Raw genomic sequence first — 16,809 nt, 5'->3', positions numbered from 1 at the left:
TGGAGAGTGGGGTAGAGGAAGAGAGATGGCGAGTGGGGTAGAGGAAGAGAGATGGAGAGTGGGGTAGAGGAAGAGAGATGGCGAGTGGGGTAGAGGAAGAGAGATGGAGAGTGGGGTAGAATGAGGAAGAGAGATGGCGAGTGGGGTAGAGGAAGAGAGATGGCGAGTGGGGTAGAGGAAGAGAGATGGCGAGTGGGGTAGAGGAAGAGAGATGGCGAGTGGGGTAGAGGAAGAGAGATGGAGAGTGGGGTAGAGGAAGAGAGATGGCGAGTGGGGTAGAGGAAGAGAGATGGCGAGTGGGGTAGAGGAAGAGAGATGGCGAGTGGGGTAAAGGAAGAGAGATGGCGAGTGGGGTAGAGGAAGAGAGATGGAGAGTGGGGTAGACTGAGGAAGAGAAAGGGAGAGGGATGTGTTTAAATGAAGTGAAGCATATTTTCTGTTTATTGGGGGGAGGGGGGGTGCAACATGGCAGAACAGCCTGTCAGTGACAGATGTCTCTCTTACCCCCACTTTCTCTGTCTTTTTAACATCTTCCCTGTGGAGTTCTCAATTCTCTCTTTCTCTCCCTCTCATGCTCTCCCTCTCATGCTCTCCCTTTCACTTGCTTGTCTGCTCAATCTCTCATATTTTCTCATGAAGTGTAAAACGCCTCTTGCTCTGCGATATCAGTATTTAATCTATTGATGGTGTTGTGCACAGTCTCTCGCCCCCTACTCTGTCTCTGTGTTTCAGAGCCATGTCAGTGGCAGCTCTGCTGAAACCCTTGCAGCACTAGAGCCCTTTGAAGTTCAGCCCTGCTGAATTAGGCCATCACCCAGCAGTGTACTGCACACCAGCTCCGACTCATTCACAATGTGTACACACACACACACAAATCCAAATCTCTCCCTTGCACTCACTCTCTTTTACTCTCTGTCTTTTCTCTCTCCCCCTCTATCTAGCTCTCTGTCACACACACACACACACACACACACACACACACACACACACACACACACACACACACACACACACACACACACACACACACACACACACATAATTTGAAATTCATATCAACATACAAATCCTTATTTGCAGAGGCACTCACACTCGTACCCACTTCAAAACCGTACACTCTCTCTAAACCTTGTTCTGTGCGTACAGACTCAAGGAACCTACGCACAAACTTCATTAAAAAAAAGACACTCTCATATCCGTGGATATTCAACCCCATCATTGCAGCACAGATGGCCATCACACACAGTGTGGACACAGTGTCCAGCCCCATCCACACCACGACTACCACCACCACCACCCACCACCCCATGTCACCAGCACATAACCCTGTGGTCAAACTGGACAGAAGCCAAGGATTTTTTTTATCAATTCAATTTGTTGATTTTTCTCTCTAGATATGTCTCTCTTCACCTCTCTCTCTTGGCCTCTCCTCTTTCCACTGCTGATTAGTCAGTTAGAGTTGGATGATTTAACAGCATAACGGCAGAGTCATGTCTTAAGTGTAAAACTAAGAATGACTCAATAATTCATGCCTTCTGTGAATGCTCTAAAGTCTGGAAGTTATGGGCGGAGTTAGAAAGTTAGTTGTTAGTAGGATTACAATGTAAATGTACTTTTAACCTGTCAAAAATAAATACAAAGATACAAACAAAAGAATAATGAAAAAGAGTTGGATTTAACAAGCACCAAGCTGTGAAGACTCCGAGTGGGGCATAGCTCTGGCCAGCCAGGCAGTCGAAGTGCATTCCAGAGTTCTCAGTCAGAGGGGAAAGGGATTCCGAGGGAATCTTTGTGAGAGACAGAGCTCATTAGGGGTGCCAGCTCAGATGACTGCTGGGATTGCAGAGAGACGGGCCCCTCTTGAGAGGGAGAACTGGTGGGAAATGTCCTGCTCGCCAGAATCAAACGCTTCACAGCTCATCAGCCAGGGAGCGAGTGAGCCTTGGTGGCCGGCGCCAGTCTCACTATTCTCCTTGGGGTGGAGTGGAGTGTAGAGCAGTGGTGCATTGTGGCACGAAAGACAGTCAATTTTGCGCATGGCTCCCTCAGTGTGTGTCATAATCACATATCAATTGCACGGGGATGTGAAGATTAATTTCTAATTCAATCAGTCAATTTCAGTGTCATCCTTCCCTCGCCGCTCTTCTCTACCGCTCCTTTAGTCTCCTTGCATGGTTTCCATTGATGCGATACATAACATGGCTCAGACGATTCAGACCCCATCCAGGGCTACTGTATTGCTCTGTGTTTGGTAACTTTTCCTGCCACTAAGTGAACCAGACATAACAATGCCTTCCAAACATGTTGTACATTGTTACATAATGACCTGGAAGCACACATGGTTCACTTACAAAAAGTTATCATTCTATCTATTCACTGAAATGTGAAACATATTTAGTGACTATTTTAAAATGTCCTCACCAGGGACACACACAACAGCCATGTACAGTAACTATATAGCTTTATATAATTTAAATGAATATCCAATGACTAGTAACCTTTCAGAGAGTCTAACAATGATGTGTGAATCAATTATATTCTAAGTTGCAAAGATGCATCTAAAACGACACAAATATTTAACCCTTTGTCACCCTCTGGTGCTTACATTTGGGCAACTGTCGGTCATCTCAGGTCAGGTTGCTGTTGTTGTCATGCTAGCTAGCTTCCTCTCTTGTCATTGGCCTGAACACCAGCATCACCTCACTGGATTGGTGAGCCTGCTAGAACTTGAGGACTGCAGGGTTTCATTTGCTGTGAAAATAGGAGAGGGCCAGAGTGAACCAGCCTCTCTGCCTGTCACATTTGTTCAGTGTAAACTTTTGAGTCAAAATGTTTAGAACACCTACACATTCATAGTTTTTGTGAAACTATGAAATAACACATATGGAATCATGTAGTATCCAAAAAAGTGTTAAACAATTCAAAATATATGTTATATTTGAGATTCTTCAAATAGCCACCCTTTGCCTTGATGACAGCTTTGCACACTCTTGGCATTCTCTCAACCAGCCTTATGAGGTAGTCACCTGGAGTGCATTTCAATTAACAGGTGTGCCTTCTTAAAAGTTTGTTTGTAGAATTTCTTTCCTTCTTAATGCGTTTGAGCCAATCAGTTGTGTTGTGACAAGGTAGGGTTGGTATACAGAAGATAACCCTATTTGGTAAAAGTCCATATTATGGCAAGAACAGCTCAAATAAGCAAAGATAAATGACAGTCCATCATTACTTTAAGACATGAAGGTCAGTCACTACGGAACATTTCAAGAACTTTGATAAGTTTCTTCTAGTGCAGTTGCCAAAACCATCAAGTGCTATGATGGAACTGGCTCTCATGAGGACCGCCACAGGAAAGGAAGACCCAGAGTTACCTCTGCTGCAGAGGATACGTTCATTATAGTTACCAGCCTCAGAAATTGCAGCTCAAATAAATGCTTCACAGAGTTCAAGTAACAGACAAATCTCAACATCAACTGTTCAGAGGAGAATGTGTGTATTAAACCTTCATGGATGAATTGCTGCAAAGAAACCACTACTAAAGAACACCAATAAGAAGAAGAGACGGTGGAAATGTGTCATTTGGTCTGGAGTCCAAATTGGAGATTTTTGGTTCCAACAGCCGTGTCTTTGTGAACGGATGATCTCCGCATGTGTATTTCCCACCATATTTAGGAGGAGGTGTTATGGTGTGGGGGTGCTTTGCTGGTGACACTGTCTGTGATTTATTTGGAATTCAAGGCACACTTATCCAGCATGGCTACCACATCATTATGCACCGATACACCATCCCCTCTGGTTTGGAATTCGTGGGACTATCATTTGATTTTCAACAGTACAATGACCCGAAACACTTCCAGGCTGTGTAAGGGCTATTTTACCAAGAAGGAGAGTGATGGAGTGCTGCATCAGATGACCTGGCCTCCACAATCACCCGACCTCAATCAAATTGAGATGGTTTGGGATGAGTCGGACTGCAGAGTGAAGGAAAAGCAGCCAACAAGTGCTCAGCATATGAGGGAACTCTTCCAAGACTGTTGGAAAAGCATTCCAGGTGAAGCTGGTTGACATCAAGGCAAAGGATGGCTATTTGAAGAATTTCAAATATAAAATATATTTTTATTTGTTTAATAATTTTTTGGTTACTACATGATTCTATATGTGTTATTCCATAGTTTTGATGTCTTCACTATTATTCTGCAATGTAGAAAATAGTAAAAATAAAGAAAAACCCTTGAAAGAGTAGGTGTTTGTGTGTATGGTAGTGTGTACGGCATGTTCCACTTACAGAATGTTTAAAATCACAAGCCATACAAAAATGTCACTGTTGAACATACCGTATTAGGGCAGTTGTGGTGTCATTTCAATTATGCTTGTGTAGCAGTCACCTTACCATTATGAACAAATGAACATAGTGGATACAATCATGTTTTTTAATTGCTACATGTCTTTTGTATGTTTACATGTTGTACCCTATGTGTGTCTGATGGAACACACACAGCATTGACCCTGAACCTCCACTAGATCCCTGGCTTCCCGCTCCACATAGCCAGAACATATTAGGCAGAACATATTAGAACATAGAGGGCCAACTTAGGGGTGGGGGCCACACAAAAACATGACTCATTATGAGGTGCTGCAGTGGCTCGTGGGTTGACATGGGCTAATTGAGTGACTGCTGATGCACAACCAAATTTCAAAATTCCACCTTACGTATTCTATGCCATGTTAGCTCCCCATTAACATTACATGGGAAATATTTCAACAATGTCATGTTACTGAATGTCTAGAATGAGCATTATGATATATTTACATGCCACTTTAACATTCTGTGGCAGCCGTGTTAGTTCACCATTAACATTACGTAAGGAATAATCAACGAGGGGCTATGTGTTCTATGGAAAATAATAAACAACGTGGAAGGTGTTGGAGTTGCATTATTTTCCAGCCTAGAACCCCGAGTTGATTATCCCTTTTATACAATTCCTATAATTAACACATTTGCTCCTAGAAATGTGTTAATTTGCCAGTAGAAATGTGTTCAACATCCACGGAAGTAGCAAGTTTACTAGATACAGTTGAAGTCGGAAGTTTACATACACCTTAGCCAAATACATTTAAACTCAGTTTCCCAATTCCTGACATTTAATCCTAGTAAAAAATTCCCTGTCTTAGGTCAGTTAGGATCATCACTTTTTTAATATTTATTTATTTTAATTTTTTATACATTTTACCCCGTTTTCTCCCCAATTTCGTGGTATCCAATTGTTTAGTAGCTACTATCTTGTCTCATCGCTACAACTCCCGTACGGGCTCAGGAGAGACGAAGGTTGAAAGTCATGCGTCCTCCGATACACAACCCAACCAAGCCGTACTGCTTCTTAACACAGCGCGCATCCAACCCGGAAGCCAGCCACACCAATGTGTCGGAGGAAACACCGTGCACCTGGCAACCTTGGTTAGTGCGCACTGCGCCCGGCCCGCCACAGGAGTCACTGGTTGCGTGAGAGGACAAGGATATCCCTACCCTCCCTAACCCGGACGACGCTGGGCCAATTGTGCGTCGCCCCACGGACCTCCCGGTCACGGCCTGTTACCACAGAGCCTGGGCGCGAACCCAGTCTCTGGTGGCACAGCTGGTGCTGCAGTACAGTGTCCTTAACCACTGAGCCACCTGGGAGGCCCCTCCACTTTATTTTAAGAATGTGAAATGTCAGAATAATAGTAGAGAATGATTTATTTCAGATTGATTCAGAATGTATCATCACATTCCCCATGGGTCAGAAGTTTACATACACTCAATTAGTATTTGGTAGCATTGTCTTTAAATTGTTTAACTTGGGTCAAACGTTTCAGATAACCTTCAACAAGCTTCCCTCAATAAGTTGGGTGAATTTTGGCCCATTCCTCCCGACAGAGCTGGTGTAACTGAGTCAGGTTTGTAGGCCTCTTTGTTCGCACACACTTTTTCAGTTCTGCCCACAAATGTTCTATAGGATTGAGGTCAGGGCTTTGTGATGGCCACTCCAATACCTTGACTTCGTTAAGCCATTTTGCCACAACTTTGGAAGTATGTTTGGGGTCATTATCCATTTGGAAGACCCATTTGCAACCAAGTTTTAACTTCCTGACTGATGTCTTGAGATGTTGCTTCAATATATCCACATCATTTTCCTGCCTCATGTTGCCATCTATTTTGTGAAGTGCACCAGTCCCCCCTACAGCAAAGCACCCCCACAACATGATGCTGCCACCCCCATGCTTCATGGTTGGGATGGAGTTCTTTGACTTGCAAGCCTCCCCCTTTCTCCTCCAAACATTGTAAGTCGCTCTGGATAAGAGCGTCTGCTAAATGACTTAAATGTAATGTAAATGTAAACATAATGATAGTCATTATGGCCAAACAGTTCTATTTTTGTTTCATCAGACCAGAGGACATTTCTCCAAAAAGTATGATCTTTGTCCCCATGTGCAGTTGCAAACCGTAGTCTGGCTTTTTTATGGCGGTTTTGGAGCAGTGGTTTCTTCCTTCCTGAGCGGCCTATCAGGTTATGTCGATATAGGACTTGTTTAACTGTGGATATAGATACTTTGGTACCGGTTTCCTCCAGCATCTTCACAAGGTCCTTTGCTGTTGTTCTGGGATTGATTTGCACTTTTTGAACCAAAGTACGTTCATCTCTAGGAGACAGAACGCGTCTCCTTCCTGAGCGGTATGACGGCTGCGTGGTCCCATGGTGTTTATACTTATACATAATATTATTTGCTCAGATGAACGTGGTACCTTCAGGCATTTGGAAATTGCTCCCAAGTATGAACCAGACTTGTGGAGGTCTACAAATTGTTTTCTGAGGTCTTGGCTGATTTATTTTGATTTTTCCATGATGTCAAATACATCCACAGGTACACCTCCAATTGACTCAAATGATGTCAATTAGCCTATCAGAAGCTTCTAAAAGCCATAACATAATTTTCTGGAATTTTCCAAGCTGTTTAAAGGCACAGTCAACTTAGTGTATGTAAGCTTCTCACCCACTGAAATTGTGAATATTAAGTGAAATAATCTGTCTGTAAACAATTTTTGGAAAAATCACTTGTGTCATGCACAAAGTAGATGTCCTAACCGACTTGCCAAAACTATAGTTCGTTAACAAAACATTTGTGGAGTGGTTGAAAAACAAGTTTTAATGACTCTAACCTAAGTGTATGTAAACTTCTGACTTCAACTGTAACAACAGTAGTTACTATGGTAACCAAACAATACAGACAATACAGAGTTTAGCTAACAAAACCGTAAGTTCTAGCTTGTAATTATGAACATCGAATTCAACAATGCCAATAACGTTTTCAATTCGACTTTTGCTTTCAAAAGCAGCTCAAACATAGAATGTAAGTATTAACTATTGAATTCTACCATGCATTATAGGGTATTATAAACTGGGTGGTTCGAGCCCTGAATGCTGATTGGCTGAGAGCCATGGTATATGAGAACGTATACCATGGGTATGACAAAAAGTTTATTTTTACTGCTCTAATTACATAGGTAACCAGTTTATAATAGCAATAAGGCACCTCGGGGGTTTGTGATATATGGACAATATATCACAGCCTCTGTCTATTTTTTAAAATGCCTGTTTACTCTGTTCCATCTGACTGCGCAATCCACTGTCTCATCAACCCAGCCAGGCAATTTATAAACTTGATCTCCGCTATAAAAAGACATTATCTCACATTTCTTTTAGACTAACATTTTGTTTTCAACAGAGGAGATTTGTATAAACCTTGCTGTCTGTCTCTCCAACATTTGCAACATTGTTTCAATATTTAAATTTGATCTCCAATCAGCATAATTGTTATTGATACATAAAAAGAACTATCAATAAAAAACAGGTCAAACAAAATTAAGTGCATCTACTTTGGTGTCTTTCCATCTTCAGTTTGAAGTTATTGCGTTAGTTGTGTTGTTGGCTAGCTCCTCTGAGCAACAGTGTACTGATGAAAGAGCACGTTTTCTATGCCAGACAAAATTGTGCATGATTAGCTCATTGTTGTGGATGTATCCAAAGAAATGTCACTAGAAAACTGCTTGAACAAGCGCAAATGCAGCTAAATGGGCTCTCCTTCTCCGTGGCCGACGTGAGTAAGACATTTAAGGCTGCCGGCCCAGGCGGCATCCCAATCCGCATCCTCAGAGCATGTGCAGACCAGCTGGCTGGTGTGTTTAAGGGCATATTCAATCTCTCCCTATCCCAGTCTGCTGCCCCCACATGCTTCAAGATGGCTACCATTGTTCCTGTACCCAAGTTGGCAAATGTAACTATAATAACTATCGCCCCGTGGCACTCAATTTTGTCATCATGATGTGCTTTGAGAGGCTAGTCAATGATCATATCACCTCCACCTTACCTGCCACCCGAGACCCACTTCAATTTGCTTACTGCCCCAATAAGTCCACAGATGATGCAATCGCCATCACACTGCACACTGCCCTAACCCATCTGGACAAGAGGAATACCTATGTCAAAATGCTGTTCATTGACAAAAGCTCCGCATTCAACACCATAGTACTCTCCAAGCTCATCATTTAGCTTGAGGCCCTGGGACTCAACCCCGCCCTTTGCAATTGGGTCCTGGACTTCCTGATGGGCCGCCCCCCAGGTGTTGAAGGTAGGAAACAACATCTCCACTTCGCTGATCCTCAACACAACCCCACTAACGTTGCCAGCAAGTATTGCAATGGAAAATTTAGAACGAACAACTGGGTCATGTTCATAGATACAGAACAAAAAGGCTGAACGACTGGGCCGATAGAATGAATGACCAGCTAGCTTGGGTAGCAACCCTAGATTTGTGTCGGGATTATGTCTTGTGGAAGGATGAAATAGTATGAATAAATTAATCAAAATAACGTTTTGAATGAAAATATGTCAATAATTATTTGAATATGTTGGTAACCCGTTGTATAAAAGTGATAATGCCCTCGAAGCTGGTGTTTGGAGTATATATTGGCATGGTTTGCCTAACAACACCTGTGCCAATATATCCTCCAAACACTGGCTTTTCGGGCATTATCACTTAAATAATAAACACTCTAGAATGCCCTTCAAGCCAATCAGAAAGGAGTATTCAACAATGCCATGGTATTATTAATAATAATAATATTGATTTAATATAGGGTTTTTCATTCCAGGTAGAATCTCAAAGTCGCTTTAAAAACAAAACAAACTAAAAACGATTTAACAAAACAAATGTAGGGATCTGGCAGTTCTTGGGCGATGGTTTAGTTTAGTTTTTTAGGATCTCCATTATCTACTGCACATGCAGCAGATACTCTTCCTGGGGTCCACATAAAACGTACAGATACATGACAAAGTATAGAACAGTGATAGACAAGAACAACATAAGATATTACATTAAGTAAACACAAATAAAATTGTCTTCCATAGCTTTGGATGAAAGGCAGTTTGGAAAAGGAAGTATCTTAAGAGGAGGGAGCATAGTTGGTACAGCCAGGCAGGGAGATAGAGACATCTGACAGACAGGCCACAGAGCTCTTCATCGGGAACCTAGTCGTCTTCGTTAGTCACAGCTCCTCCTCCGTAGACAGACTAGATTGTCCTGAAATGTAGCAGCCACCTGGGTGATGCTTCAGAGATGGTATAAGCTCCAGTAAGACGGTGTTGATCCGGTGTTGCTGCATCATTCAAATCATATGAGCAAAGCTAGCTAGACGTGACATAATCAGTCCTGCAACTCCGTGGGTCACCACCAGATATTACAGTTAATCTATCAACAAGTTATTCAAAACAAAAACAATATGTACAATCTAAATATACCATAGGGAATATTTAAACAATGCTTTGTAACTGAATGTCTAGAATTCTAACAATATTCTAAAATTCTAAAAGTTGGCATAACTCTCTAAAAATATGGCTCTGGGCAGAGTTTCCATCTGCATGTCGATGCTTTGCATGTGTGTACCACAACAAACCATCCGGCCTCACACCGCCACGGGGCAGATAGAGAGGCGGTGCTCATGCACGCCAATGAGCGCCACATCCGGGACTGCAACCACTGGGCCACATTAGCATCCTTAAACTGTTCTACCTGGAACAAAAAGTGGTTCTCCAAAGGGTTCTCCTATGGGAACAGCTGAAGATAGCAAAACCTTTTCTAGTGTAGGGGAGGATATTTGACTGCCTCAATATTACAAAGGACAGTGTGGTCACATGTTTTTCTCAGCATGCATCCTTATCTTCACCAGCCCCCACTATGCACAGAGTAGATGCATAAATATACAGGTCATTAACCATTACTCACACATGGTGGTACACATGATGATACACAAGATGGTACACATGGTGGTACACATGATGATACACATGATGACACACATGATGACACACATGATGGTACACATGATGACACACATGATGGTACACATGATGGTACACATGGTGGTACACATGATGACACACATGATGATACACATGGTGGTACACATGATGACAGACATGATGGTACACATGATGGTACACATGATGATACACATGATGATACACATGGTGGTACACATGATGACACACATGATGGTACACATGATGACACACATGATGGTACACATGATGGTACACATGATGATACACATGATGGTACACATGATGATACACATGATGACACACATGATGGTACACATGATGGTACACATGATGATACACATGATGACACACATGATGGTACACATGATGGTACACATGATGATACACATGATGATACACATGATGATACACATGATGGCACACATGGTGGTACACATGATGACACAGATGATGGTACACATGATGACACACATGATGGTACACATGATGGTACACATGATGATACACATGATGGTACACATGATGACACACATGGACTAAGGGTGTAACAGCAGTTCATTCTCTCTTCTTCTCTTGCTTTCTTTATCTCTCTCCCTCTCTCTGTCTTTCAGATCACAACCACCTGAATAACGCTGCCCTCTCACCCCTGGGTCCAGCGATGGCACTCTCACACCCTCACAACAACCTTGGTCTGGGCTTTAACAAGTGCGCCTCCCTCAAGGCTGTGGGTAAGCAACTCACCACTCACTACAGACATCCTTTCACATGCACTGTCTATCAACAGACCAGTTCACATAGACAGAAATGCATTAAAACCTATCCACTCATGCAAACTTAAATAATATAAACATATTTTATGCATTTGAATATTTCTACACATGTGTATTTGAGAACTGCTGTCAATATTACGTGAGACACAGTGCCTGTGATACTCCAGTACTGAACAGAGTGTTTGTTATATGTTATATAATGTTAATGTATGTTAATGTATATTATAAACTGTGTAGCTGGTGCCCGATAAGCCTCTACAGTATTTCACATATTATTTTCTCATAAATGGAGTAGACAGCCGTATGATCCTGCGGACACACACATGTGTACGCGCAAATACACACACACACACACACACACACACACACACACACACACACACACACACACACAAATACTTGCTGATTGGCCACGGGTATGACGAGACATTTATTTTTACTCTCCTAATTACGTTGGTAACCTGTTTATAATAGCAGTCACGCACCTAATGGTTTTGTGGTATATGGCCAATATACCATGGCTGGCTGTATCAGGCCATATTGTATTGGCCATATACCACACCCCCTTGGGCGTTATTGCTTAATTATAACATGCCTATACTTTGCTCTCGAAAACATGGGTGACTGTGTGAAACGTGAGAAAAACATCTGTGACTGTGTGAAAGGTGTGAAAAACATCTGTGACTGTGTGAAAGGTGTGAAAAACATGTGACTGTGTGAAACGTGAGAAAAACATGTGTGAGTAATCAAGTAGAGCAGGGCTGCCCAACCCTCTTCCTGGAGATCTACCGTCCTGTGGGTCTTCAGCCCAACCCTCTTCCTGGAGATCTACCGTCCTGTGGGTCTTCAGCCCAACCCTCTTCCTGGAGATCTACCGTCCTGTGGGTCTTCAGCCCAACCCTCTTCCTGGAGATCTACCGTCCTGTGGGTCTTCAGCCCAACCCTCTTCCTGGAGATCTACCTTCCTGTGGGTCTTCAGCCCAACCCTCTTCCTGGAGATCTACCTTCCTGTGGGTCTTCAGCCCAACCCTCTTCCTGGAGATCTACCTTCCTGTGGGTCTTCAGCCCAACCCTCTTCCTGGAGATCTACCTTCCTGTGGGTCTTCAGCCCAACCCTCTTCCTGGAGATCTACCTTCCTGTGGGTCTTCAGCCCAACCCTCTTCCTGGAGATCTACCATCCTGTGGGTCTTCAGCCCAACCCTCTTCCTGGAGATCTACCTTCCTGTGGGTCTTCAGCCCAACCCTCTTCCTGGAGATCTACCTTCCTGTGGGTCTTCAGCCCAACCCTCTTCCTGGAGATCTACCTTCCTGTGGGTCTTCAGCCCAACCCTCTTCCTGGAGATCTACCTTCCTGTGGGTCTTCAGCCCAACCCTCTTCCTGGAGATCTACCTTCCTGTGGGTCTTCAGCCCAACCCTCTTCCTGGAGATCTACCTTCCTGTGGGTCTTCAGCCCAACCCTCTTCCTGGAGATCTACCTTCCTGTGGGTCTTCAGCCCAACCCTCTACCTGGAGATCTACCTTCCTGTGGGTCTTCAGCCCAACTCTTCCTGGAGATCTACCTTCCTGTGGGTCTTCAGCCCAACCCTCTACCTGGAGATCTACCTTCCTGTGGGTCTTCAGCCCAACCCTCTTCCTGGAGATCTACCTTCCTGTGGGTCTTCAGCCCAACCCTCTTCCTGGAGATCTACCTTCCTGTGGGTCTTCAGCCCAACCCTCTTCCTGGAGATCTACCTTCCTGTGGGTCTTCAGCCCAACCCTCTACCTGGAGATTTACCGTCCTGTGGGTCTTCAGCCCAACCCTCTTCCTGGAGATCTACCTTCCTGTGGGTCTTCAGCCCAACCCTCTTCCTGGAGATCTACCATCCTGTGGGTCTTCAGCCCAACCCTCTACCTGGAGATCTACCGTCCTGTGGGTCTTCAGCCCAACCCTCTTCCTGGAGATTTACCGTCCTGTGGGTCTTCAGCCCAACACTCTTCCTGGAGATTTACCGTCCTGTGGGTCTTCAGCCCAACCCTCTTCCTGGAGATTTACCTTCCTGTGGGTCTTCAGCCCAACCCTCTTCCTGGAGATCTACCTTCCTGTGGGTCTTCAGCCCAACCCTCTTCCTGGAGATCTACCTTCCTGTGGGTCTTCAGCCCAACCCTCTTCCTGGAGATCTACCTTCCTGTGGGTCTTCAGCCCAACCCTCTTCCTGGAGATCTACCGTCCTGTGGGTCTTCAGCCCAACCCTCTTCCTGGAGATCTACCTTCCTGTGGGTCTTCAGCCCAACCCTCTTCCTGGAGATCTACCTTCCTGTGGGTCTTCAGCCCAACCTCTTCCTGGAGATCTACCTTCCTGTGGGTCTTCAGCCCAACCCTCTTCCTGGAGATCTACCTTCCTGTGGGTCTTCAGCCCAACCCTCTTCCTGGAGATCTACCTTCCTGTGGGTCTTCAGCCCAACCCTCTTCCTGGAGATCTACCTTCCTGTGGGTCTTCAGCCCAACCCTCTTCCTGGAGATCTACCTTCCTGTGGGTCTTCAGCCCAACCCTCTTCCTGGAGATCTACCATCCTGTGGGTCTTCAGCCCAACCCTCTACCTGGAGATCTACCGTCCTGTGGGTCTTCAGCCCAACCCTCTTCCTGGAGATTTACCATCCTGTGGGTCTTCAGCCCAACCCTCTTCCTGGAGATTTACCGTCCTGTGGGTCTTCAGCCCAACCCTCTTCCTGGAGATTTACCTTCCTGTGGGTCTTCAGCCCAACCCTCTTCCTGGAGATCTACCTTCCTGTGGGTCTTCAGCCCAACCCTCTTCCTGGAGATCTACCTTCCTGTGGGTCTTCAGCCCAACCCTCTTCCTGGAGATTTACCTTCCTGTGGGTCTTCAGCCCAACCCTCTTCCTGGAGATCTACCTTCCTGTGGGTCTTCAGCCCAACCCTCTTCCTGGAGATCTACCTTCCTGTGGGTCTTCAGCCCAACCCTCTACCTGGAGATCTACCTTCCTGTGGGTCTTCAGCCCAACCCTCTTCCTGGAGATCTACCTTCCTGTGGGTCTTCAGCCCAACCCTCTTCCTGGAGATCTACCTTCCTGTGGGTCTTCAGCCCAACCCTCTTCCTGGAGATCTACCTTCCTGTGGGTCTTCAGCCCAACCCTCTTCCTGGAGATCTACCTTCCTGTGGGTCTTCAGCCCAACCCTCTTCCTGGAGATCTACCTTCCTGTGGGTCTTCAGCCCAACCCTCTACCTGGAGATCTACCATCCTGTGGGTCTTCAGTCCAACCCTCTTCCTGGAGATCTACCGTCCTGTGGGTCTTCAGTCCAACCCTCTTCCTGGAGATCTACCTTCCTGTGGGTCTTCAGTCTAACCTACAGGACAGTAGATCTCCAGGAAGAGGGTTGGGCAGCCCTGAAGTAGAGGGTGTATATTGTATATGAACAACAATGATGTTACTCCCACACATCATCCACTGCCCTCCTCTATCATGACTAACTCATTAACACACAAACTGATGCTACTACATATCCCCAAAACACATGTGGAACACAGACACATGTGGAACACAGACACATGTGGAACACAGACACATGGTGCAGTAACCCTGCCTGTAGCTCAAGCACAGGCAGTCAGGATAGTGAGTGACATGACTCCCTGTTGAGTGGCTGACAGTATGGGTCTGGATGGGTCAGAGCCGTACCCTTTGGCTGGCCCCATGGCCTCACACACATAAGCACACACTCACACATTCTTACAGTACACTGACTCCAACACACACACACATGCATTCTGACCCCAGCATACACACATGCATACTGACACCACACACTCATACACACTCAGACTCACACTCAGACTCACACACACACACACACACACACGTGATTGTATCTGATCACTCTGGAAAGACAAGGACACACTGATGATTATTTGGAAAGACAGCACGACACAGACATGCTTGCGCCATGAGATCATTGCATGTCATTAGAACTGCTCACGAGCTCCTCCTATTCTAAAACCACTAATGGCAGGGATGGAGGAGTCCACTTCATTATGCTGCTCACTGAGTAAATAAGTGTGATTGCACCAAAGGACCGTCAATAGAAAAGACAATGGATTCATATGACGTTGTCATTGACATTTGCAGTGAAATACTTTTCATCCAATTGTGATGCAACACTCTTTTTCTCCATATTCCTTTCTGCTTGATGAAAGCACATTTTATAATCCCCAACCCTGTCACCAGGAGGACCCCAAACAGAATACGGTCTGCTCTTTAATGTAGTCACTTTTAAACTGCATTCATTTTTTTAGACACTGTACACACCACACACACACTCACACACGCATAGCTGTATGTTGTACAGACAATGGCGTGGCTGCCATCCGTGGTGCCAGCCGGGGCACGGGTCCTGTGGCACAGCAGGTTGGCATGCCGGCTCATCGGGCCCTTGAGAAGGGCCCACCTCACGGCTGGTGCATTACCACAGGCAGTTGCTTCGTATTTACATCTCATTTGAATCCATTGATTTTAAGAGAGGGGAGTCTCTCTACACCTCTAGGGTATTTCACTTGTTATTTCCTCATGAATGGAGCAGACAGCCGTATGGTCTTGCGGACACACACATGCGTACCCACAAATACACACTCACAAGCACAAGCACACACACTCACAAACACACGCAAGCTTGCAGATGGCCGGAAAAGCAGGTTGACGCATGAGATTCTAAACAATGGTAATGACACATGGAAAGGCATTGAGGTACAGGGACACATACAAACGGACACACACAGACACACTCACAAGCGCACATACAGACACACTCATAAGGGCACACACAGACACACTCATAAGGGCACACACAGACACACTCACAGACACACACACAGACACTCATAAGGGCACACACAGACACACATAAGTGCACACACAGACACACTTAAAAGGGCACACACAGACACACTCACAAGGGCACACACCGACACACTCATAAGGGCACACGCAGACACACTCATAAGGGCACACACAGACACATTCACAAGGGCACACTCATAAGGGCACACACAGACACACTCACAAGGGCACACTCATAAGGGCACACACAGACACACTCACAAGGGCACACACAGACACACTCACAAGGGCACACTCATAAGGGCACACACAGACACACTCATAAGGGCACACACAGACACACTCATAAGGGCACATGCAGCCACACTCATAAGGGCACACACAGACACTCATAAGGGCACACACAGACACACTCACAAGGGCACACTCATAAGGGCACACGCAGCCACACTCATAAGGGCACACACAGACACACTCACAGGGACACACACAGACACACTCACAAGGGCACACACAGACACACTCACAAGGGCACACTCATAAGGGCACACACAGACACACTCATAAGGGCACACACAGACACACTCATAAGGGCACACACAGACACACATAAGTGCACACACAGACACACTGATAAAGGCACACAGACACACTCACAAGGGCACACACAGACACACTCACAAGGGCACACTCATAAGGGCACACGCAGCCACACTCATAAGGGCACACACAGACACACTCACAGGGGCACACACAGACACACTCACAAGGGCACACACAGACACACTCACAAGGGCACACTCATAAGGGCACACACAGACACACTCATAAGGGC

The 16,809-nt window shown here is 45.3% G+C and overlaps 1 protein-coding gene across 2 annotated transcripts in view; it reads left to right on the top strand.

The window, feature by feature from the left end:
* LOC135554194 (protein shisa-8-like) overlaps positions 1-16,809 on the top strand; it is an 81,508-nt gene that overhangs the window by 52,068 nt on the left and 12,631 nt on the right. For both annotated transcript variants that reach the window (XM_064986330.1, XM_064986329.1), the window contains exon 3: positions 10,985-11,101. In XM_064986330.1, coding sequence (XP_064842402.1) covers positions 10,985-11,101 — 117 coding nt within the window. The remainder of the gene's footprint in view (positions 1-10,984; positions 11,102-16,809) is intronic.

Source organism: Oncorhynchus masou, chromosome 14, assembly GCF_036934945.1.
Source record: "Oncorhynchus masou masou isolate Uvic2021 chromosome 14, UVic_Omas_1.1, whole genome shotgun sequence".
Taxonomy (NCBI): Eukaryota; Metazoa; Chordata; class Actinopteri; order Salmoniformes; family Salmonidae; genus Oncorhynchus; species Oncorhynchus masou.
The sequence above is the reverse complement of the archived record's forward strand: the minus strand, read 5'-3'. Positions and strand labels throughout refer to the sequence as shown.